Source organism: Gobius niger (genome assembly GCF_951799975.1).
Source record: "Gobius niger genome assembly, chromosome: 7".
NCBI lineage: Eukaryota > Metazoa > Chordata > Actinopteri > Gobiiformes > Gobiidae > Gobius > Gobius niger.
The window spans coordinates 10,689,067-10,714,965 of NC_136858.1; the positions used below are offsets into that span (position 1 = coordinate 10,689,067).

Sequence of the window (25,899 nt, forward strand, 5' to 3'; positions counted from 1 at the left end):
AACCTTTTTGTTAAAATTCATGATCCAGCTTTTGCATAAGTTTGTAGAAGCTGAAAATGCTGAAAATATTGTGAATTCCTTAAAAAAAAATCCAGGGGGACGCCCCCGAACCCCCCTGTTCGGTCATATATGCTGTGAGGGATTTGGAGAAAGTGGGACTTCCTTTTGGGTCACGATGAGCGGGAGGTTTGGCTGCTCGTCTTTTGACACGGAAGGGAGTCGGCCCGCTACAAAGAACTTACATTCCTTATTTTGTCATTTTCCAGTTACTGTAACTTTGAGCTGTTTTTGTTCACAAGTTGTCCGTTATTTTTAAACCTTCTGCGAAATATTGTATCTAAGCATTAAAATGTCAGTAAAAAGTATCAGATGTGACTTTTATCATTTCCATTACCCATCTACCTTATTCCCAAACTCAATCCGATGTGTCTTTCTTGTCCTTCACAGACCTGGCTGCCTGACGTCTGAACCAACTTCTGGATCTCACGCTGAAGACCAAGTCCTTGATCGTCAAAGGAGGTCAAAGATCATCTCACGTTTATCGCACAAAGACTATTGGGATTATAGCGTTGACTCTAGTGGATTTGGCTTGTTTTATTGTCACTCTCTGTTTTCGCCGGGAGGACATGGCCCCGCTTTCTTCACACCCTCTCCGGACTATACTGAGTTGATCCCAAACACAAGATGTCGTGGAAGAGGAACTATTTTGCGTCGGGGAGCGGGTTAGCGGCAAGCAGTGGCATCGGAGGCGGCGGGATGCAGGAGATTTTAACCCCGCGGACAATGTCGTCCATCGCTCCCAGCAAAGGGCTGAGCAACGAACCGGGCCAGAACAGCTGCTTCCTCAACAGCGCCCTGCAGGTGAGTCACATGACCAGCCCGGGCGTTACCTCACTAAGGGTTCAATTAAAGGATGATGTTTTCTTATTGTCTGATAATCCGTCGTAATCGATCTGCAGTTTAGTCCATGGACTGGTTGTTCACGTTGTGATGTTGCTGCAGAGATTTACGGTTTCGTGCTAAAGGAATCCACCTGTAGGTTTAATATGAAGTGTTGTGGAAACTAGAGAGCAAGATTAAAAATGTCTTCCAACACTTAGCAGCCCATGAAACGAGGACTATTGCAAATACAAACCCTAGAGCAGGGGAAGGCAAGTTTGCTTGGTGGAGGGCCGATTTTCCATTCATCCATTTTCTTCCGCTTTATCCGGGGCCGGGTCGCGGGGGCAGCAGTCTGAGCAGAGATGCCCAAACTTCCCGATCCACGCACACCTCCTGTTCTGGGGGGACCCCGAGGCGACACCAGGCCAGCTCGGAGACATAGTCCCACCAGCGTGCCCTGGGCCTTCCACGACGCCTTGTCCCACTAGGACATTTTCTTTATTGTAAATAGTCTAAGGGCCAAATCTGACAATTTTAGCCAAAATTAAAGCACCACTTTCTACCAGTGTCAGTGCTGTGCATAATATATGACCTAATTTGGTGTTCTGTTTGGACATTTTTAAGTAATTGACAGTATTTGTCACATTTTTTCAGTACTTGACCCCCTGCCTTAACTGAACACATTTTCTCCGATTCGACCTTCCCAAAATCTTAAAGAGGGGGTATTATGCTTTTTTCAGCCACATAGCACCAGTCTATGGCACACTACAATGATGACGAAACCTTCTGTTGGTCTGTAAATGCAGTAAATTAGAATAACTGCCTTGTATAAAATTGCTCTTTCAAAATGGCGGTAGCGAAAGACTTGAAATAGGCCTCTGTCTCTTTAAGAACCTCTGACCCTTTACGACACGCCCCCTCCACACGCTGTCTGTGGCATCACAACAACACTGCGCTCTTGTCTCAACAGTATTGAAACTACGATCGGTGCATTTTAATTTTTATTGTTGGAAAGGAATTACTGTTTATCACTTTGTGAACAATGGCCACACAGGATATTATTTGGAGACAAACCTTCCACACCGGACGCTTGGAAGGGGCTCTTGCCTGAAAAATAACTGCTGTTTGGAGGCTCTCTCTTTGCATCTGCCATGCCCTATGGATCTCTAACTATACCCCCATGGACGACACCAGGATCTGCAGGAGCCCATACGATTCAAAGACGGACATTATCTGTGCAGGTGGACAGTGGTTTTTCGAGGTTACCCGTTAGCTTGTTATAATCGACTACAGCTCATTGTTGATGAAAAGTCTGCAATAAACCACAAATGTGTAAAGCCAGGCTCATTGTGTGATCATCGTAAAGGCTGCTTCAAGTAGTTGCTGCTTTATTGACGTTATTTGTGCATTATATGCTGCGTGTTTTCAATGAATGTTGTGAAGGTGAAGGTTGTTAGCTTGTCGTGTCTAATAGTGCCTTAGCTTGAGAAAACCACTCGGCTACGACTCACTGTAGATGAAATGTGAGCCGTAAACTACAAAATCAACAAGCCAGGCTCCGTGTGTGATCATCATAAAGGCTGCTTCAAGCAGTTGCCTGTTTTAGTGACGTTTTCAATGCATAATATGCTGCTTGTATTCAGTGAATTTTCCCGTTAGCTTGTCGCGGCTAGCTTGTTAGCTCCGGGAGAAAGCCACTCGGCTATGACCCATTGTAGATGAAATGTGAGCAATAAACTTCCAAATCAACAAGCCTGGCTCCGTGTGTGATCATTGTTAAACGGTTCTTTATGTGTGTGGTGGTTTTATTGACTTTATTTGTGCATATTTCTCGTTTTCACGTGATGACTCGAGGTTTAGCTTAGCATTAGCTTTCTCCGGAGGCTCTGTGCATCATCAAGGCCCAGCGCAGAACCAGACACTGAAATAAGCGTTCTTGTCACCGGTTTTAATCCTGGGTGTTTCGGTAACAGAAACACTGATGTGTGTCTTTGTAAAAGTCTGCTGTGGCTCCGGTTCACAACACATGAAGCTAATCCTCCATGATGACTCTGTTTACATCTTAGGGCTAGACACTGCGGGGAGGGGGTTCTACTGAGGAGCAGTGGTTGGTTACTCCGCTGGTGACGAAAGGTTGGAGGCGTATCCTGGAGGTCGGAGGCGTTTCCTGAAGGAATCACGCGTTTTATCCCTAAAATGGCTGCCATCGGAGTTTTTACAGATTACTCGAAAATACGTGAATGTGCTAAGGCAACACTTCAGGCATGTTTTTAATGAGGGAATGACTTAATAACATGATGTAAAGCTTGAAAAAGTCGATTTTGCATAATACCCCCCCTTTAAGCTTCTTTAAAAAAAGAATCAAGAGTGACTAAAAAAAACTAAATCCGACAAAAAAAGTGATTAAAAAGCAACAACAAGACAACAAAAAATAACAAAAAAGCAACAAACACACAGCAAAAAAATGACAGAAAAGTGAATCAAAAATCATCATCAGTTTTAGGCTGTAAGCTCCAGTTGAGAAGCTCTTAGATTTGGGTAAAGCTGAGATGGAGAAAATGTGCATGGCTAAGGTTAAACTTCAAAACGATTAAAGTAGCTTTGATTTGTAAACTAATATTAATTATTCTAATTCTCAAAATCATCTTGAGGGCCGGATTTGGTCCCCGGGCCTGATGTTGCCTACCCCTGCCCTAGAGAATAAACCAATGAATCAAAAGTTATTGATACTTTAATAAAGTATCGATACGTGCCGTGCCATATGTGCAGAATTTGCTTTTCTCCCCGTTGTCTGTGTAGTTTTCCTTTCAGGTTGTTGCCCTCCTAACCTTTACTTGACTTTGTTTGTATTTGTTTGTATACTTTATTGTCCCCATAGGGAAATTTGTCCTCTGCATTTAACCCATCCTTCGATGCCGCTGGGGCAACTCGTAAGGAGCAGTGGTCGACAGCATCTCCATGATGTGGAGCCAGGCTGATGGTCAGAATCACCTGGCTGGTGGATTCACCTATTGCACATGTTTTTAGTGGTAGGGGAAACTGGAGTACCCGGAGGAAACCTACGCAGACACGGGGAGAACATGCAAACTCCACACAGAAAGGCCCCGTCCTGGAATCGAACCCGGGACCTTCTAGCTGTGAAGCGGCTGCGCTACCGTGCCGCCGTGACTTGTGTCAGATCTTCCAGGCGTCGTGAGTTTGTAAACTCTCACTGAGCTAAGAACGGGTGATATGACACAAAGAACAAAGAAATCGTGATCTGAAACCTTTGACAATCTGCTCTTTTGGAGAGATCCTCATGTTGTGATTCAGGGTTTTGTCCTGTTTAACACAACTCAAATACAGCAGATGCTTTAGTTGTCAGTAAAAGGCACATTAATTGTGATGAAATCAAAATTGTGATCAAGGCCAAAGAAAATCATGACATGAAGTTCTTAAATTCCCCAACTGTCACACCCAAACTGAATCCATCAATGTGTGTATTTTTTTTAAATGAGAATCCATCAAAGCTATACTGTCGCGCCGCTCTTGACTACATCCTGGCTAATTTATCTGAAATACTGGCTGTGGAGACACAATCACAAAGAAAGCCTTTGATGTATTCACACCACATTGCATCAAACTGGTGTCGGCATCGACCGCCTCCCTGAGTCCCAAGTATCAGTATTAGAAAACATGGTTTAAGAATCCAGCGTGCAAATGTCTGCAAGTATTACCAGGGGGCACCTTTTGAAGTAAGGCGTGAATTCCCTCCATTGAAAATAAATCCATGATGTCTACATACAAATATTGAATGTACTGAAAATAGATTAGTTTAGAACTTCATATTTCTGTCTTATCTGAAAAAGTTTGAAAACCACCTGCACAGTTACTTTTAAAGCTATTTCTAAAGCAACTTCCTTCACACTTGAGTCTTTCTTCCTGCAAACCTCGTCTACTGTTAAATGTATCTTGTATTGCAGGGGTAGGCAACGTCAGGCCCGGGGGCCAAATCCGGCCCTCCAGCACAGAACCTCTGGCCCTCAAGATGATTTTGAGAAACATGACACAAATCAGAACGTACTTTAACATTTTTAGGGTTAAATGGGAGAAATACTGTTAATACACCCAATTAGGTCATATCATGTACAACTCGGGCATTTGTAGAAAGTGCACTGGAAAAAAATAAATACAAAATTATAGAAGAAATGACAGAAACCTACTTGAATTAAGAGATTCAGTCTAAAGTATGAGTAGATTTGGTCTGGTCTTAGATCAGATAAAACATCTTATCACCAATGGAACAAGTCCTTATTCTCTTAACTCAGATTATATTGTATCATTTCAAGTGAAAAACAAATGTTTAAAAAAAATAAAAGTTAATTTGTCTGATTTCAAAGTGGGTTTAATGCTTGTTCCACTGGCATTAGCATTTGCATCTTAATCCTAGATTAGTCCAGACTCAAATTGAACATAAAGATCCTTTATTCAATCAATTTTAAGTCATTTATCTCATTCAAGATGGTAATTTTTCCAGTGTAGTGCTTTACTTTGGCCTAAAATTGGCAGCTTCGGCCCTCTGTGTTTTTACAATGAAAAAAACTGGCCCTCCGTTAAGTGAACTTGCCTATCCCTGTTATATATTATGTACAACACTGGCATTTGAAGGAGGTACACTGGGAAAAGAATAATCGTTTTAAGGAAGAAATGACAAATTTACTTGAATTAACAGATTAAATCATAGATTTGAGTATATTTGGTGTGGTCTTAGACGAGATTAAACATTAGTAGTAGTTATTCTCTTGATTCAGATAATTTTGTCTGATTTCACATGGGTTTTATTCTTGTTCCATTGGCGGATTTGTATCTTGGATTAGTTCAAACCTGCTATGTTCTAGTTCAACATAGAAGAACTTTTTTTCAAGCAATTTTTAGTCATTTATCTCATTTAAGATGGTCATTTTTCCAGTGTTGTGCTTTACTTTGGGCTAATAATCAGCGGCGTCGGCCCTCGGTGTATTTACAATAAAGAAAGTCGTCCCTCCGCCAAGAAAACTTGCCCACCCCTGTTGTCTTGACTTGTGAAGTAACGTGCTTCGTCCCGTTGAACATCCAGGTTTACTGAAAACGACCAAATGAAACAGTTTGATACTGCGCTTACGGCTCTCAGACTTTGCAACACCGCGAGGCCGTCCCTGTTGTTCAATTTCACAAAGTATTTTTCATGAATCATCGCATTACCCATGCGACCTGTTGATCCTGAAAGCTGTGTTTGTCAACCCCGTCAGCCTCTTTCTAACCATCCACGTCGGCCACAGTGCCAGCCAGACGACTCCACCTCGACTCATTACACTCTGCGCTGCGCCACCACGGCCTGTAATCACTCCGGCGTTAAGCTTTTTAAAGAGCCTGGTGTTAACGTCTAACAACACGGGCGCGCTGCCGGGACGGAGGCGGGAGCAGTCATTAAGGGCGACCGACTGGTTTAAAGAGCGTGGGTGGGAGGGGCTCCGATGACAGAGCGGGGTTGAAGAGCCAAACACCCATTAAAGGCTCAACGCTGGCACTGACGCTCCCAACCACGGACACACGTTACCCGCACATTTCATCATGTCCAAAAGGAGTTGCTTGACTAGACGGATAACACTAGTATCAACACTTCATAATGTTTCCCAAAAGATGTTTTACTCAGACTGCTCCTCTTCGTCACACCTGTAGGAAACAACCTTTTTAAAAAAAAAACTAATATTTCCATTTCATCTCGTCAACTTGTTCCACAAATCAAGCCCATGAGCGGAGAGACACGGACTCGTCTTTTTTGTGTTCAATTTGAGTTCCCCTCTTGGATAATAACCCTGCCTCTCTGTCACAAAAACTATTACTGCTTAATGTTCAGTATGATTATGGAAGTTTTAGATTTAGCCAAGTCGGAGAATTTCAGTTCCAGCGATTTTCAAAAACCGAATGTTCTCAGAGCACAACGTTTTACCATTTTTAATTCTTTTTTTAACTAAATTCTAATAAATATTTAACTAAATTATAATAAATATGGTTAATAAAAATAAATAATAATGAATAAATAATAATAAATAAATAATAGGGCTGGGATGATATACTTTTGTTGAGCTCCAATATGTATACGCATTAAAAAAAAAGTTTAAGCCAACCAACAAATCTGGTCTTAACAAAACTACTGTATCTCTGAATCAAAGCAATATTTTTTCTATAACTGAGTTGAGGATCAAAAGTATTACGATACATGGTTTCCGATACACGTATTGCAAAACGATATTTTGTCCCAGCCTTGATAAATAATGTGAGTCTGATGCAGTATATGATTTATTGTTTTATGTTAGCAATAATTAACATCCACACATACCCTACTCTTATTTAAACAACATCCAAGACCCCATACAACAGGAGGGGGCAGAATCTGGTCCTTAAGCCATTTATGTTCTGCCCCCACAGATGATTTTGCGAAATATAATACGCACAATTGAGATCAAATACTTGTTAATGTACTCCAAACATAGGATAATATCATCAGTTCCTTTGAAATCCTCCCTTTTTTGTCTTTCATAAAGCACACAAGCATTAGTCACAAGTGACCCTTGACCCTAGGTTTTTTAATAATAATTGAAGTATTTTACTATCACCATGATTACCACATACAACATGGCTACATAGGAATAAATGGAGCATGAATAATTTTCTTCCAAAACCAACTTTATTTCACGACTTATTTGAAAAGGATGGACCAAATGGACTGGGACAATCTGTCGTACCAATCTGGCATTTGTGATGACAAAGTTGTTCAGCTCTGGTCACATTATCAGCACTTTAAGACCGCAATGTCAAAAACAACTCATTTTATTATTTACCGTAAAATCATTTCTGACAGTCTTAGTTTCGTGGCGTGAAGAACAGTTGTAAAAGCCATTTACACTTGAGTTAATCTGACAAACCGTGATTGACGGAGACGCATACAGGGCTGGACTCGGCTGACTCCAGTAATCACGCACTTCCAGCGGCTCTGCCCTCCGACGCGACGGGGAGAAAGAGAAGAGGAAGATCATTTCAGTAACGAGCAGCTGAGGCCTTCATCGCCCTCTCACTTCCTCCTCCTTCCCCTGTCTACAAAAAACCCATTCTTCTCAAAGAAAGCCCACATCTGGCTTATTTTAGGGCCAGCGTTTTTCGAGGGGCTGCTTCTGCTTTTGTTGCAGATCCCGGTGTTTTTCAGGGGCTCTCGCAGGTATTCAGAAAACTCCGTACCTGGACTTCCTGTGTTTTTTTTGTTTTTTTTTACTACAATGTTTTATCAAAGTGGGATTGTTCAGGCTGCGCGGAAGAAAACACTGAGCGCAGATTCTTTTTACGAGGTTGGAAAATGTCGATACAAAGTTGTGGAGCTGATTGTCAAAGGAAGCAATTAGCGGCCGTAATGGTTTTATAATTTGAAGACATCATTTCTACTGTAAGTTTGTAAGGAAGTGTTCTGCCTGATTTATTGAGTTTTGAAGCTGAAATAAACAACTGTTTAAGATATCCAGATTCCCATTTGAAAAATAATCTACATAGTATACGTATGTCCATAAAATAAACACATACATTTAAAGGTGCATTATGCAACATTCAATGCAAGGACATAAAAGTTGATATCTGCGTGTTTTTGACCTTACAGTGAGCCGGCGGTTGTGCCTTTTCTCTCGATCACAGTGGTCTCTATAAAGCTCCAGGATGAGTTGTTTTGTAGGTTTTCTGGTGAGCAGTGAAGAACTTCCAAACAATTGATCCGAGAGCATCCTGGAGACCACTGTGATGGAAAGTAAAGGCGTCGTGCTGACTAATCACTTTGATAAGGTCAAATGTACATAAATATAAACTTTTTTTCTCCATCTTAAAAGTTGTATAATGCATCTTTTAAACCTGTTCAGATTTGTCACCAAAAATGTACTATTCGGACCATTGTTTGCTCCTAAAAGGTCTCAAACACTAAATGACTTGCGATAAAGTCCATTATCTAGAACAGTGGTTCTCAACCTGGGGGTCGGCAGATCTTGTAGACATTTCTTTCTTTTTCATTTGTAAATGAGTAGTTTCAGGAACACTTTTGGTCTGATGTGATGGATTCAGGGAACAGGTCAAAACATTTGCCTGAACACTCACATTAAACACCATTATATCAGATAAAATATTTGCAAAATTAAGCAAATTGAGCACTGATTGGCATATATTATAATATTTTATTGTTTTACCCGAGTGCGAAATATACAGACTGTTGCTATTTCTTATGCTGTGACCCGGGCACCGCGGGCAGGGGTTATGAACCTGGGTCGCGGGTCCAAAAAGTTGAGAACCATGATCTAGAACAGTGTTCCCAACCTTTTTTGTCTCACATACCCCTTGAGTCATTCATTTATTTTCATAATTGTATGTAATTACATAGTTACCAACCAAACTAAGATTATTCAGTGTTTAATAGTATGCAGTGTTCAAAATGAATCTAAAATACTCTCAAGATCAAACCTTTAACTGAAAAACATGATTAAAACTGACTTTCCTGCTAAGTGCTCAAGTAACCCATACCCCTGGTTGGGAAATAGTGATCTAGAACAAAATGAAATTGATATCAGGAAACCTGAAAGCTCTTTGATGCCTTCACAATTCATAGAACCACAGTTAATACGTAACTTACTGTTGACATATTGAAGACCTGCCAGGCATCAATAATCGGTATAGAAGAAAATGGCGCTGCCACTGCTAAAGCATTACACAACCAGTAGACGAGACTCATTTTTTCCCCAATGTATTGCTCTAGCACATTTTGACATTACGTAATAGTGATGTTGAAAATAGCCGGCTCACCTGTCCGACCTGCCCTCTGCGCTCGTGCCATATTGGAGCCGGTGGGAGGGACAGGATGGAGAGAACAAACAGGCCCAAAATTGCTGACGGGACAGTACGCTTCACGCAGGCAGAAGAAGTAGCAGATTCACTCCACAGAGCGAGCGAGGGAGGGGGAAGGGAGGGGGGGTGGGGGGGGGGTGCTCAAAACCATCCGGTAAATCCCTGTGAAGTCTGGACAATGCTCGTCATAACTGCGCAGATGAAAACATTCCATCCCGCGCGTCTGGATTGTCGCGCCGCGGGAGTCGAGACGGGGATAAAGGCGAGGTTTATGGACGATGCATTGGCGCAAACGCATCCCGCCACACAGCGCCGACTTCCAAAGCTGCACAAACGGATTTGCAAATGTGCGGTTTTTGCTTTCCGCCGAACCCGGATTTCGGAGGTGTTTGTTTGATTTCTCTGGCAGGTTTTTGTGATTGCGATTGCTCCAGAAGCAATAACATCTGAGAGGGGCCTGAAACTGGATCTGCTGATCTGATACGAGAATCCGGCACATTTCAGAACTGCAGGGTCGTCATGTTTTGAACATAATGAAGCCCTTTGTGGACAGGACTTTTTGATAATTAACCTCTTAACTCCCACCTGAACGGATCATATTTTCTCCAGTTTGGCGTTACCCTAATCAAAAAGCACCAAAACAGCCACAAAGAAATGAGAAGAAAACAAGGATGTAAACGCAAAAATGACAGAAACTCAACAAAGATGTGAAAAAAATTCAGCAAAGATGTGACAAAAAGTCAACCAACAAGTGACTGAAATTTTTTAAAAATGTGAGAAAAACTCAACCAAAAAGTGACACAAACTCAACGAAAATGTGAGAAAAACTCAACCAAAAAATGACAAACTCAACAAAAATGTGACAAAAATTAAAAAACAACAACAAAAAAACATATAAAGGTGACACAACACAGCAACAACGCGAGGAAAAAGATCAGTTTTGCGGGTCTTAGCTTTCAAATGAGGTGCTACACAGGCCTATAGCCAAAGAGAACATCATCCATTCGGTTTAGGCGGGTGGTAAGAGGTTAAACCAATAAAGGAGACACATCATTTGTTTACAATTCCAATAACTTTCTTTAGTGCTGTCCCTGGAACCAAAAGGCATCAAGACTTGGTATCTAAAGAAAAACAGCGACGTAAACAATGAATCCAAGACCACGGCGAGCCTCACACAGACTGCACCAAACTGCACAGAAGTATACGACTGTTGACCAGTGAGTGAAAGTGATAACTGATCTGGGGTCAGGGTTTTTTTCCAAAGAGAAATGAAGCAGGAAGGGCAAGACGGAGACGCACAGATGCAAAAAGTCTTTTAAAGATGGAGTATTGTGTTTTTTTCAGGCACTCCAATAACTATGCTACCCATAATTGTTTGGAAAATGCAGAATATATCAAAAACAACTTAAAAGAATTTTCCCTCATAGCAACACTGTCCCTGACGCTGCGATTTCACCTCTGTCTCTTTAAAAAAAAAACTGCGTGCCCGTCTGACACACATTTCTTCGTTTTGCATGTGTATATAAATGAGTACAGATGACATAAGCCCGGGGTTTCTTACAAAAGTATTTAAAATAGATAAATTAAAAGCTAAATCTAGAGGGGCGGGTGCTGTGGGCTGAACTGAGGAAGAGAACATGGAAGGAGCCTCGTCCCCTCCAGCAAAACAGCAGGAAAATGGCTGCTGGCAGGAGATTCAAAGATTCCTCAAAAATACATGAATCAATCTGAACAACACTGGAGGCATGTTTTTCAGGAGGGAATCACACACTGACATGATAAAAAGCTTTATAAAGTGATTTTTACATAACATCCCCCTTTAAAAAAAAATTAATAAAATCTCTTAAGACTGGTTATTCCCACTGCTCCCTGCTGGGGGAGCTCCAGGAAAACTCCTCACCAGCCACAGTGTTTTAAAGCGACTACTGAACCCATATATAGGCATTATTTCAATTGATAAAATGTAGAATATCAATGTACAGCCTTAATTGGCAAATTTTGTAATACGTTTTATTATTTGAAACTTTTAAAAGAATCTTGGGCGAAACACGTCCGTCGTCTGTGTTACCTTCTTTTAGCTAGTTTTTTCGAGAACATCTTAGTTTTTATGTATGTGTATAAAAGACAAAATTTACCCTGTACAATGTTTATTTATGATGTTTAGACACGTCATGCAAGGGTCCCTGATATGGCGCTATAATCCAAATATGGTCATTTCCTTTCTGGCAGACATTCTTACAGTACAAAATACTGGAGAAATGTTCTTGCACATGCACACACGTTACAAAAGTACAGGGCCGCTTTTCTCAAAGTTAGGTGTTCATTGGACCTCAACACTTTAGCAGCTCCTATGGTCTCGATATTTTTGGAGGTTTTTTCAGAGGGATTTACTTCATATCTAATTTCTAGCCTGATTTATTGAGCTTTGAACACAAAGAAACAAAATCAAAATTAGATTTTTTTTTCTTTCAGAAGTTTCAAACTGATATCACTAAATACAGTTTTTCCCCTATTGACCAACAGTTTTTCCTCTCCAGTGTATTGTTGTGTCGAATGTAAAGGAATGGGCTCTGGGTCACAGGAGTAGTCAATAAAACCATGCAGCACAGTGATGACACATGTTGTTTTCAGTGATTACACGTTGCAGACGACCGTGATGTTGAGCTCAGTGTTCACCTGTCTGTCACACGCACTCTGACACTGTCTGCTGTCACTGGACTGAAGAAACTGTCCACAGGCTCAGACTTGTACCTACACTAACAGAAGCTCACTTCCGATCGGTTGGTTTCGCTGTCAGTCATTGATGGTCGGCCTAAACCAAAACCAATATCTCAAATTTCGAGTGGATAAAATGCTTTTGAGTTTGAAATAACAACCGCAAAAAAACACCATTTTCTTTTTTCCCAGGTCCTGTGGCACCTGGACATTTTCCGCCGCAGTTTTCGTCAGTTGTCTACCCATAAGTGTATGGAGGACTCCTGCATCTTCTGTGCCCTGAAGGTAAATGTTCATCTTTAAAGTTTGTCATGGCACTACTGCATATTGTACTTGCTGCTGCTGAGTTTGACTGTCCTTTCTTTCTCCTCCTTTCTCTGCAGAGCATCTTTGCCCAGTTTCAGTACAGCAGTGAGAAGGTGTTGCCTTCCGATGCCCTCCGAAGTGCTCTCGCCAAAACCTTCCAGGACGAGCAGAGGTTTCAGCTCGGCATCATGGACGACGCTGCCGAGTGCTTTGTAAGACGCACAGATGCGAGGAGTGACGTTGTTTTATTACATAATATTAGAAATCACCATAATTGTATTAGTTTGAGGCAAGACACGGCAGGTGAAAACAGATTTTTCACACAATGGTGGTCAATGTTGAGATTTTTAGCTAGTTTTTTCCCTTAACATTGTCAGAGTAAGACTTTCTCATGCATATTCATTCTAAGATATTGATAAGTTTGCTGTGATAATGATGCTGTGATCCAAATATGGCCTTTTCCTTTCTGGGAGACGGCCACGGCTGAAGACGGGAGAAATTTAAACGCACAGGTCAAAACTTTAGGGCCATTTTCTCAAAATCAGGTTTTCATTCCACTCTTGCAAAATCATCTCCACTTTAGCAGCTCCTACAGACTCCAAACTATCCAGTCTTGGATTTAGCAAGATTTAGAAGTTTTTTTTCAGAGGATTTTTTTTATTTTATTTTTTTTCATCTCTAATTCTTCACCTGATCCATTGAGCTTTGAACCTCAAAAACAGTGTGAAATTTGAATTTTTACAGATTTTTTTCCACTTTTATACTGCTTAGACATTAGACTTTATTGTCCCGAGGGGGAAGCCTACAGTAGATGGGCTACACTCAGCAGGGCCTGTTGCTAAGAAATGGGATGGCTCAGGGGATCAGGCTTCTTTTAAAACGAGCCGCATTTATTCAAAAACTTAACAAGGTCCAAAATCCTCTCTGAATAGATATTTGTAGCAAATAAAATAAAAGCATGCATTTAAACTTGGCATTTTGCATTCAAAGGAATCTGGCACTAATCATTCACTGACTGGTTCCTTGCTGTAAAGCGCTTTGGGCCTGATGAAGGCAGAAAAGCGCTTTATAAGTTGAGACCATTTTACGTGAAGGTGCATTATGGAACTTTTTATGTGAAAAAAAAAAATAATTCTGTGCGTTTTTCACCTTTTAGTGACCCAGTGGTCAGCACGCCACCTTTACTTTCCATCACAGTGGCCTCTATGATGCTCCAGGATCAATTGTTTTAGAGTTTCTGGTAGGTTTTCGCTGCTGACGGAGCCTCTCACCAGAAAGCCTACAAAACAGAGTTGCAGAGGCCACTGTGATGGAAAGTAAAGGCACCATGCTCACCATACAGCCACTGGGTCACAAAAAGATCAATTACGCATAAGTGCAAAGTTTTTTTTTTGCTTTAAAAGTTACACATTGCACCTTAAAGCCTGTGAAAATTGAAACTTGACAAAATGTGGATTTCTCTCAAAACACTTAAGAATGCAGTTTTCAAAACACTTCTAATTTATACGTTTCATTGACATCCATTGAAGTTCTGCCCTCCAGCTCTGATATGAAGCTAGTGTCATTTAAAGCCATATACCCGGCACACAAGTTTATAATGTGCAATCTTCTGCAGTGCGGCTTTAAATTTGTCTTCCTTCGAGAGAATGTTCCTCAAACTTTAAACATTTAGAAACTGCACGTGTTGGTGAGGCTGCTCGCAGTTGACCCTTTAGTGTCATTTGTTTTGAAGTGCTGTTTTGCTGTGCACTTTAGGAGAACATTTTGATGAGAATTCACTTCCACATCGCGGACGAGAGCAAGGAAGACATCTGCACGGCCAGACACTGCATTCCCCACCAGAAGTTTGCCATGACGCTCTTCGAACAGGTGACCAAAACTGTTGCATTTTCCCCCCTTTTATTTTTTATTTGTAATACTTCATTTTGTTTCTAAAGTGAATTATCTTGTGCTCCATGTTTATTGAACAGCTTTATTTGAGATACGGTTAAGGGCATTTAGAACATTTTCCTCACTTCGCTTGTGTAGAACTATGAATAATACTTAGCAGCTGCAGTTCAGATGCTTTGGGACTTGTTACTGATTCCTCCGGTGTGTGTGTTTGTGTGTTTTTGTGTGTCCAGTGTGTGTGCAGCAGTTGCGGCGCCTCCTCAGACCCTCTCCCCTTCATCCAGATGGTCCACTACATCTCCACCACATCACTCTGGTAAGTGTCTGAGCGCTCCTCTCTCCTTCTGAGGTGACTCCAGGACACGCCCCCTCCTCCATCATCCGACTTTGACGTTGCTTAGTTACATGTAACCCAGGGCAACACGTCTAATGCACTCAGTGACACAGGTGAATCATTTTATTACAGCATCAGACGGCAACAAAAAGTGAGCCTTCTCTTTATTTCAAATGCTAATACTACTCAATTTGTAAAACTTTTTTATTTTTTTTGGTCTTTTGAGGCAGCAGCCGGTTTCTCTGTATTGATTTGGGACAAAAGTAAAAATGGTTTAGTTACATATAATACTCTGTTCCAGGAAGGCAGAAAGTGTAAGCGCTTGTGTGTAACAATCGGACAAGGCCATAGCGAATGCCTTCAGTTTGCAACACTTGTTTCCCCGCAAACCTATAACCTTGTTCTTCCTCTCCTCTCCTCTCAGTAACCAGGCAGTGAAGATGCTGGAGTCCAGAGAGAAAGCTACTCCCAGTATGTTCGGAGAGCTGCTGCGGAACGCCAGCATGGGGGACCTCCGCAACTGCCCCGTAAGATTCACCTTTCTGCCGTCTCTTTTATTTGTTCTCACGTGTCGGTCTACGCTTTAACCTTGCTTTTTTTTTCTCCGCACTAGAGCCAGTGTGGACAGCAGCTGCGCATGGCCCGGGTCCTCCTCAACAGTCCAGAGATCATCACCATCGGCCTGGTGTGGGACTCGGACCACTCAGACCTGGCCGAGGACGTCATTCACACTCTGGGGACCTGTTTACGCCTGGGAGATGTAAGAATGCAGGAACAAAAAGTCTGAAATGTTGAATTGGTGTATGTGATTACAGACTAAAGCTTTTACTAAAGTTTGTGCTTTGTTTGTATGGGAGAAAGACCATGAAACAGATCCATTTGATTAAATCTGTCTGAATGAGTTGAGTTGAATTAGTGCGATAAGTGAATAAGACGCTCCTTTTGCTCTCCAGTTGTTCTACAGAGTGACGGAGGAGAAGGCTCGACAGTCAGAGCTGTACCTGGTGGGAATGGTCTGTTACTACGGGAAGCACTACTCCACATTCTTCTTCCAGACAAAGATTCGAAGATGGATGTACTTTGACGACGCACATGTCAAAGAGGTATTTGCCTGTATTCACTTTATTTGCTGGTATTCGGCAACTGCTCTGACTCATTGGTTAGAGTTTGCTTTATTTTTTTATTTATTTTTTATTTATTTTTTATTTTTATTTTTTTTTAAATATAATTTTATTTTTTTCAGAATTTTTCCATACAGAAAAACAAGAAACAAGAGGTGTACATACAACAATTATATGACTGTGCTATTTATACATGTGATATAGAGAATCATACAAAGTCAGGTCTCCTGGGCAAGATATAAGTTCTCCACTTTGCCCATATTTTGTCGAACTTGTCCATTTGGAGTCTTTTATGAAATGTAATTCGTTCCATAACAAATATGGCATATGTAAGATTATACCAATCTTCCACGTTCGGGGATATTGTACTCAACCATCTTTTTGTAATCGATTTCCGTGCTACTAAACTCAACATACCAAACAATAGTTGCGTCTCTTTATCTGTGTCAATAGAATATAATGAGCCAAATAGTAATTCGTCCCAGTTTAAAGTTGTTTGTAGCTTTAACATGATTTTCAATTCAATTTTAACAGAATTCCAAAAGTGTTGTAATAATGGGCAAGACCAAAATAGGTGGTACTGTGACACCCCCCGGGCACCACAATTTCTCCAACAACTGGAAATGCTTGAATAATGTGAACTCTGAGCTGGAGTAATAAAAAATCTACAAAGGCTCTTCCATCCAAAACATCTCCATAAGTTTGAACTAGTGATTTTCCACTGAAAAACGCAATGTTTTAGCCAAATATGATCCAGTATCAAATGATTTGATTCTCTTTCCCATTTTTGTTTTATATAGTCAGTGTTTATCATTTTACTCTCTTGAAAGTCCTTATATAGTCTAGAAATCAATTTAAGACCTGAGTCCGCCCCATATGCTTTAGTAAAGATCTTCAAAATAGGCAAATCTAGAACATTTTTGTCCTTTGGTATAAAACTATTTATATGGTGACGGATTTGTAGAAATCTGAAAAAATCACTATTTTGTAGTTGGTATCGTCTCTTTACTGATTCAAAATTTCTCATGGTCCCATTATGAAAATAAGTGCAATATGAAGATAGGCCTTGGTCTAGCCAATTTTTGAATGTCACATCTATTTTACTTGGTGCAAAATCATGATCATAAGGAGCCCAACGCAATACTTTAATCTCCTCCTGCAGTTTATTTTTGTTTACATATTTTAACCAGAGTTTTAATGATAGGTTGATCCACTGGTTGCCTTGTTGCATCTGCTCCTTTATAAGCCGTTTGTCTCCAAGTCTGGCCTGTATCGGACAATCTCCTGAAATACTGATTTCTATTTCTTTCCATCTCGCTAGATACTCTGGGTTACACCAACACACTAGAGTTCTAAATTGGGCTGACATGTAGTAATCTTTCAGGCAGGGTAAGGCAAGACCACCCTTCTCCTTTGCTAACTGAAGAGTTTTCAAACGAATTCTCGGCCTTTTCCCCTGCCAAATAAATCTGGAGATCAATTTGTCCCACTTTTTAAATTGAATATCTGTTATAGCGATTGGAAGTGTTTGAAATAAGTACAATAACCTCGGCAAAATATTCATTTTAACCGTTTCTATACGTGACTCAAAATTCAATATAGGTATTAAATCCCATCTTTTGATATCGTTTTTAATTTGCTGGCATAAAGGCTTTAAATTTATATCATACAATTTAGACAAATCTTTTGAAATATTAACACCAAGGTATTTTATGGAATCCAAGTCCCAATTTAAGTGAGTCTTGGAAGTTAGTGTCTGGTTAAGTTTGTAGTTAAAACTCAGTAATTGTGTTTTAGTAATATTAAGTTTATAGCCTGATACTGAACCAAATGTCTCCAAATAAGAAAAGAGATGGGGGAGGGACAAATCTGGATTTGACAAGTAGATTAAGACATCGTCTGCAAAAAGTGAGATCTTGTGTTCCTGTCCAAACAATTTTACTCCTGTAATATTAGCATTCTGAATAACACCCTGACTCAATGCTTCAATAAAGATAGCAAATAATAATGGACTACTCGGACACCCTTGTCTACTTCCTCTCTCTAAATTAAATGATTTTGAAAGGGCTCCATTAACCTTAATTTTTGCTTTTGGCGATTTATATAATGCTTGAATTACTTTTATAAATGATTGATTAAATCCAAATTTTCCTAAAACTTTATACAGAAATTTCCAATTGACACGATCAAATGCCTTTTCGGCGTCGAGACTAATAAGTACCATTTTATTATGATTGGTAACAGTATGATCAATGATATGTAAGGTTCGGCGAATATTATCCTGTGTCTGCCTCTTTTTAATAAAGCCAGTCTGGTCCAAACTAATAATTTCAGTTAGTATATTCTATAATCTTCTTGAAATTATATGGGTAAATATTTTATAGTCCTGATTAAGCACGCTTATAGGGCGATAGCTACCACATTCGAGCCTATCCTTTCCCTCCTTGGCTATCAATGAAATTGATGCCTCATTCCAAGATGGCGGCATTATTCCATGTTTTAAAACAAAATTAAATACTACTGTCAACACTGGGACCACAAGGTCTTTCATTTCTTTATACCACTCTGAGGGGAAGCCATCTGGCCCCGGTGCTTTATTGGTTTTGGAGTTGGAAATTGCTCTTTTAATTTCAAGTTCAGTTATTTCAGAAATTAGACCTCTATTTGGATCTTCAGTTACTATTGGTAAATTAATTGTATCCAAGAATTCAGTCATAAGAGTTTCATTAACTTCAGGTTGAGCGTATAATTGCCTATAGTAAGACAGAAATGTTTCTTGAATATTGTCCAGTTTACATACTATAGTGTTTGTTTGGGGGTTTCTTATTCTATGAATTGTATTTTCTAACTGTTGTTTTTTTAACTTATAAGCCAATAGCCTGGCTGATTTTCCCCCTGCCTCATAATATCTTTGCTGTAAAAAGGTCATTTTTCTCTTTATTTCACTTGAAAGAATTTCATTTATTTCATTCTTTTTTTTGTTTACTTCTATTTTCAAGATTTTGCTTGTATTAGTTTTGTGGGCATTTTCCAAAATCTTTAATTGTGCTTGGAGCCCCTTCAATTGTTCATTCCGTTTCTTTTTTAAATTAGAACTGTAACCTATAATCTTTCCTCGAATGACCGCCTTTAGTGCATCCCATAGAATTATAGGAGAAACTTCCTCATTATCATTGTCAGATAAGTAATTCTTAATATCGTCTTTGATTTGATCCCTCATTGGGTGTAAGATATTTGTATTTAGCCTCCAAGAGGTGTCTCTTTTTTCTTCACTAAGAATTGCCTCCAAATACACCGGAGCATGATCTGATAAATCCATGACTCCTATTTTGCAGCTGACCACTTTATGTCGATCGTTTAGGTACATAAAGAAATAATCTAGTCTAGAGTAATAATTATGAGGATGGGAGAAGAAACTATAATCTCTTTCTGTTGGATTCAATTCTCTCCATATATCAAGGAGCCCCATCTCTTCCATTATTGCTTTGACATTCTTTGTTGTTTTGTTTAGACCTACAATCTGTGGATTGGATGTATCTACTGACGGGTTAAGACGGATATTCAAATCACCCCCCAAAACTAGAATGCCTTCAGCTTCCACTGTAATTAGTTCAAAAATATGTTTGTAGAATTTCCATTCTGATCCTGGGGGAGCATATACATTTATAAATGTCATCAAAGCACCCTGCAGATAACCTTTAACCAATACAAATCTCCCCTCCTTATCCTTCTTTTCCTGGGCACATTCAAAATTCAGTCTGTTTGAAAACAGTATTACTACACCTCTTTTTGAGCTTTGTGGACAGGAAGAAGAAAACTGTTTGTATTTCCATTTCTTGAGTTTGTCATGCTCTGCCTGTGGCAGATGTGTTTCCTGGAGTAAGGCTATATCTATTTTTTCTTTTTTTAATTTTGACATAATTTTGGTCCTTTTGATGGGATTCCCCAAACCATTCACATTATAGGTTACAATTTTAATTGGCGTGACACCCTGCATAGCTTGTGAACTGTATCAAACCTTGCAAACACAGTATAGTAACAAGTACACCTCTGTGAACAAAAACAGAAACAAACAATGAACTTAAGAACAAATAATAATAAAAAATACACAAAATAAAATGGTTTTCCAAAAAAAAGGCCAGGAAATTGGCCGAGGATAGGGGAAGGGCTGGTCCGTCTTGTGGTGGAGCGCCCTCTTCGGCCTGCAGGCCAGTACCACGTGAGTCTGTATGGTCCATGGGTCCATGTAGTAACAAGTTACCCGACTACCCAAATATTTCAAGCCCGCCCCTTAGAAACAGAATGCAGCCTCGAAATAACTCGGGGCAGTTTTTGCCACAGGAGAAAAATAAAAATAAAAATAATAATAGAAATAAAACTATTCGTATTGCCAAGTCTTGTTTTACCGTTGTCGTTTTACCTTAGTAATAAAGTTTCGTAAGCAGTATTTATCCTGTGTCATCTCGGTGTCGATATGCCTGGAGTCGCTCCCTATAACCTTGCTTCACAGCCGAGTCGCTTCTTTTCCCCTTTTTTCCACTGGGTTGCCACGATAGCTGCTGGATTTCTTCAAGGAGTGACCCAGGTTTCTTAACAACAGCGACTGCTATTCCCCTTTGCACCATATCTTCTGTCGCTTCATGAGCCGAGTTGTACGTCACGGTGCCATCACTGTAGAACACTCTCAGCTTAAATGGGAATGGCGTTTGAAAACGGATGTTTTTCCCCCGGAGTGCTGCTTTCGCTGCGGCGTATTCCTTTCGTCTCCGTTGCACCTCTGGAGCATAATCGTTGTCCATATATATTCTCTTTCCTTGAAAGTCAAAACCCTTTGCCTCCCAAGCCTTCTTGAGAATATCCTCCTTTGTCCGGTAACTTGCAAACTTGACCACGAATGATCTTGGTGACGCATCGGCTGGGGGCTTTGTAGCCAGCGCCCGATGCGCTCTCTCGATAGCTAATGTTGGAGGCGAAGGGAGGCCTAGGCCTTTTTCGAGTAAAGTCTCAACGAATTTGACCACAGATGGCGATCCCTCTTCGGCTCCCTCTTTTACTCCATATATTCTGACATTGTTACGGCGCGAGTGCCCTTCCAAGGCCATTAACTTGGAGTGCGTTTGGGTTTGGAGATTTGCTAGCTCAATTAGCAACTCCTCCGATGACAGAAGACGTGTCTCCACCGCCTCGATCCTTTCTTCTGCTTCGTCCATTCTTCCACCGATACCATTCATGTCCTCTCTCATTGCATCCATTTGTTCCCTGTTGTCTTTCCTAAAATCCCGTAGCTCCTTAAGTATTTGGTCAAATTTGGAATCGTAGTCCTCAGCGTTAGCATCGTGCTCGTCCTCCATGTTGCTGCTAGCTTGCGACAGAACTTCCTCGTCTCCCTGGAGTTGCTCCTCGGGTTTACGGCTGGGTTTCTTAGGGTTTCTTCGTCTTGGAGGGGGCATTTGATCACCCGTTAAATCCCTTTACTCAGTTGAACAGATTTTTTTTAATTTCGAGTTATTTTGGGAACTTTTTAAGATTTGTAGTCGGGAGCTCTCTCTCTACGTTGTGTTCGCCTCGCCCTCCAGACCGGAAATCCATTGGTTAGAGTTTGATCTAGTATAGTAGTGTCCACCAGGAGATATGGAGAATAGGGCACAATATGTCTGCAAATGATTGTTAGGGCAGTTTTATTTGTCGCAATATCCACAAGAAACGCGTCTTAACACATTGAGTGCCGCGCTGTTTTTGGGATTTAGCTGTAGAGTGCCAACAATCCAGACCATTTTTCATGATATTTGTAGCTCCACAGTGTATTCTATGTTTTAGCTGTGCACACATGCGATGGCTGGTCTGAAAGGGGAGACTCTAATCTCTCCGTAGGTGAAAATCGTTTAATTCTACGTGCCTCGGTTCCTGAGACATGTAAGCCAAACAGAGGCTAGTTTTGATCAAAATCACAGTTTTTTTTTTTCTAGAAACTGAGATATCGCATGTTTTATGAAACACAACTGTCTTCACTGAGCTGTGACTGAAAACAGGGGCTTCAGAAAAGAACATCAACTATTGAGAATGTCTGGGTGTGAGTTTCATGTTGTTTTAAGAGAACATGGAGCTGAATGTTCCTTTCTGCCGCGATGTGATTAAATGCCCAAATTAAATGTCCAGATCGTGACTTTTCACAAGTTGTCGATCTCATTTATTTCAGTTCTGTTCATCACAGAGCTCCCAAAATAACATACAAGTTGATTAGAGTAACTACTTTTTTTTCTGTTTTTGACACTCAATGTGTTAAAATATGTGTCTTAAAATATATGCAATTCCAAGTACCACCTTAAAATTTCTGTCCGTCCAAAAGCCACCCGCTGAAGTATGTGTCCTTACAAGAACCACCTCAAAATGTGTCCTTCCAAGTACTACTTCAAAAAGTACCACCTGACATAAATCAAATTTAAATTTGGTGTAATCCAGAAAACACCCAAGTCTAAACTTGCAGATGACCCTGAGTGCTGCCTGAAGAAGCCTTAGTACTTAGTAAAATTTGAGAACCACTGACTTATCAAATATCCAAATTTTCTCTCTTATACTGCAGCCCTGGTGGAGAATGAATGAATAATGCAGGACTATGAATTTGAATTGAAGGACCTCAGCTAGACTAGCGGATATTAATGGGCCTTGTATAACAATAAACAGTATGACATTCAGTGGCATTGAGCGTCTGGAAAAGCGTTACATCAGAGCAATGCGTTTTTATTTTTACTCGAGCCTATGTTATTTAAATTGGAAAAGATAAAACCGCTCTAGATTTTTAATTAAACAAGGACCATTGCTGTGAAGTTATTAAGTGCTCAGCTATCATACGAAAGTCCTACTAACTTTGAAATGTGTGTTCATAAGTTATCCAATAAAGATGAAATAAGCATTCCTTTCTCACCAGTGAAGTGCCTATAACGGAAATTAGCTCATGTTGCCCACAAACCGCTCTCTCTCTCTTTGTCCTTCCTGTCCACTCCTCATTTAGTTACATAAAATGTTCCCTGTCATTGCTGTCGACCCATAGCAGCGCTCCGGCGAGGTATCTATTCTGCGGCGGTGGGTCTGGCCCGCTGCAAAAACAAGGATATCCCTCCATTGTTATGCGCGTCCAGCTGGAAAGGCGGGCGTGGCCTCCGAACACTTTTGCCCACGCTGCACACTCATTCTGTCCTCTTTTGACACACGGCGTTTAAAACAAAGAGCACAGACACTGGGGCGGCTACTGTTGTGGACTTTGGGAGCACTCCCTGTTGCTTAAAATTGGAATAGTTGGAGGAAGGGTTGGAATAACTGCTTTTGGCGGCGTGGAGGTGAGGCGGGTAAAACTGTAGATGCTTTTTTATTATTATCATTTTTATGGTTTATGGCAGTTTCTTGCAGTTTTCACTAACCAGGTTTGGTCTGTTTTTACTGTGGGTTTAGGAAATATATATATATATATATAGCTTCCAATTGATTCCTTTGTTTTTATGTTGAAATCATGTAGCGATAATGTTAATTATCTAATAATTGTACGCTATGCCTGCAGTGCACAGTGGACCTTTCGGTATCATGGGCAACATCGCTATGAAAATGTATAGAATAATTATAAAACGACACTGAAAACTTTCCAAACACCTAATATCAGGGCTTTCTTCCGGGCATCACGTCTAAATTTTAAGAAAAAAAAAAATTACATTTGATTCCAAATAGTATCAAATAGAAAATTGATAATTATGTGTAATAATTATAAATATATAATAATTAATAATGACATTGCACGTTTGGGTCACACTTTATTTTACACTACCTTGATACATTGTACTAAACTAAATTTAGTACATTGCAATCTGCTTTGTATCAATCTGTAATAACTTGTGTCTACTTACTTAGTACATACACAAGGAATAATGTGTATTAGTACTTTGCAGTAAAATAATCCATACATTTGCATCTTATACTTTTTGCAGGTATTTGATGATATTGTCACAACACGTCTATCACTATCCATTTGTCGGTTAGAGAATGCAATATTGATCTGACACAGCTAAAAATATCCTGTAGTTTCACTTCCTGGATTTCAAGCGATCTCACCGTAAGCCCTTACCATCCACCCCTCCTCTTGCTCCCCTTTGCTTGGCAGCTGTTTCAATAAAGAGAGAAATTGAAAAGAAAAAATTGTCCGTGTGGCTGATATGAAACTATGGTGTTTAAACTTTGCGATGAAAGAATTGAGCTTAGCAAGAGATGGAGAGGTGAGGATTGACCCGAGGAGGAGCTTTCAGGGTTAATTATAGTGTATGGAGAAGATTCAAAGTTTACTCAAAGATGTGCGAGTGGGTCGAAACACAACTTCAGGCATGTTTTGATGAGAGAACAACATTGGAGCAATTGAAAATGATTTTAAAAGTCTAAAGAGGCAATTTTGCGTTACACCCCCCTTTTTGAAATGTTCAATGCAAAAAAAGAAATATACACAACAAGTGAGTCTGTGAACTTTGCAGGGAAAAAATTCCCACTAAACGTCCTGGACACCAAGGTCACAGTGTAGAAACAGTTCTTTTTTACCCCCTAGTTTAAGCTCCTTTTTCCTTGGAGTAACCAGGTCTTGTACTTGTATTGATTGCGCACGTGTATTTTGTGGAACAGATCGGTCCCAAGTGGAAGGACGTGGTTTCGCGTTGCATCAAGGGCCACTACCAGCCTCTCCTCCTGCTGTACGCCGACCCCCGGGGCACCCCTGTGTCCGCCCAGGACGTCCCCCCGCGCCAAGACCTGCACCTCCTCAACAAGTCCTGCTACGACAGTGAAGACTCGGGTAACTACAACACAGCTAGGAGTCGTAGTAGTAGCACAACAGCCCGCGCTCAGGTAACTACAACTAAAACTGGACCCGGTTGCTAGCTTTAGGCGAAGTGCAAGTTGCTAGGACTTGGCAAGCGCCTGGCTTCACGTAGTGACAGCTAGTTGTAGTAGTGGCTGTAGTTGTGGCTGTTGTCGTGCCAGCATGCGACATGAATGTTGTTCGCAAATGTGCAACGTACAGTAGATTACATCATGGGGACATGGAAATATTCAGATACACATAAATAAAGTGTCCTACATGTGTCAATCTGTGTGGTTATATGCAAGAAGACATGCATACTTCTTGCTTATAAATATTTGATATATTGTGTACATTTACTCGGTTGTAGTGAAGTAGAATACGGAGCCCCTAAAGTGTCAAAAAAAAAAAAGATAAAATGTGCGCGCAGCACAATTGACAAAAAAACAAAAAAACAAAAACATTTTGTGACTTAATGTTGACAATTATTCTGCTTCTTTGCTCTGATTACATTACATGACTACATTCTCTAAATTGGAAATACCACATCTAAAAAAAAAGAAGCACCACATCTAAAAAAAAAAGAAGCAAGTATAGGATCATATTTTCTTGCTTTTAAACTGCGCTTAAGGCAGTTAAAAAGCTATAGATAACAATGAAAAAAGTATTCCGTATTTTTTGGCTGAAGCTTGAAGGATGTATTTTTCCTCTCAGGAGTCAGTTACAAAGGAGGATTTATTTTGTCAATTATCTTGTGCACACATGATTTTTATGTTTTTGGGTACTTTAGGGGCTCCGTAGAGTTGCATTGTTGGACTAATACTGCATGTTCTAAAGAATACTTTACAATTTGATGAAGTACAAGATTTACTAACAGTCTCGTGCATTAGTAATGTGTTTAAAGTAAACATAACTTTTAATGCAAAAGTAGTGAC

General features: G+C 40.3%; 1 protein-coding gene across 3 annotated transcripts in view; it reads left to right on the forward strand.

The window, feature by feature from the left end:
* Positions 1-644: 644 nt before the first annotated feature.
* The window catches only part of usp54a (ubiquitin specific peptidase 54a), a 43,459-nt gene continuing 18,204 nt past the window's right edge, over positions 645-25,899 (forward strand). For all 3 annotated transcript variants that reach the window (XM_079559856.1, XM_079559857.1, XM_079559858.1), the window contains exons 1-9: positions 645-861; positions 12,679-12,771; positions 12,870-13,004; positions 14,548-14,661; positions 14,916-14,998; positions 15,441-15,543; positions 15,630-15,776; positions 15,970-16,119; positions 24,790-24,958. In XM_079559856.1, coding sequence (XP_079415982.1) covers positions 685-861; positions 12,679-12,771; positions 12,870-13,004; positions 14,548-14,661; positions 14,916-14,998; positions 15,441-15,543; positions 15,630-15,776; positions 15,970-16,119; positions 24,790-24,958 — 1,171 coding nt within the window. In that variant the 5' untranslated portion in view covers positions 645-684. The remainder of the gene's footprint in view (positions 862-12,678; positions 12,772-12,869; positions 13,005-14,547; positions 14,662-14,915; positions 14,999-15,440; positions 15,544-15,629; positions 15,777-15,969; positions 16,120-24,789; positions 24,959-25,899) is intronic.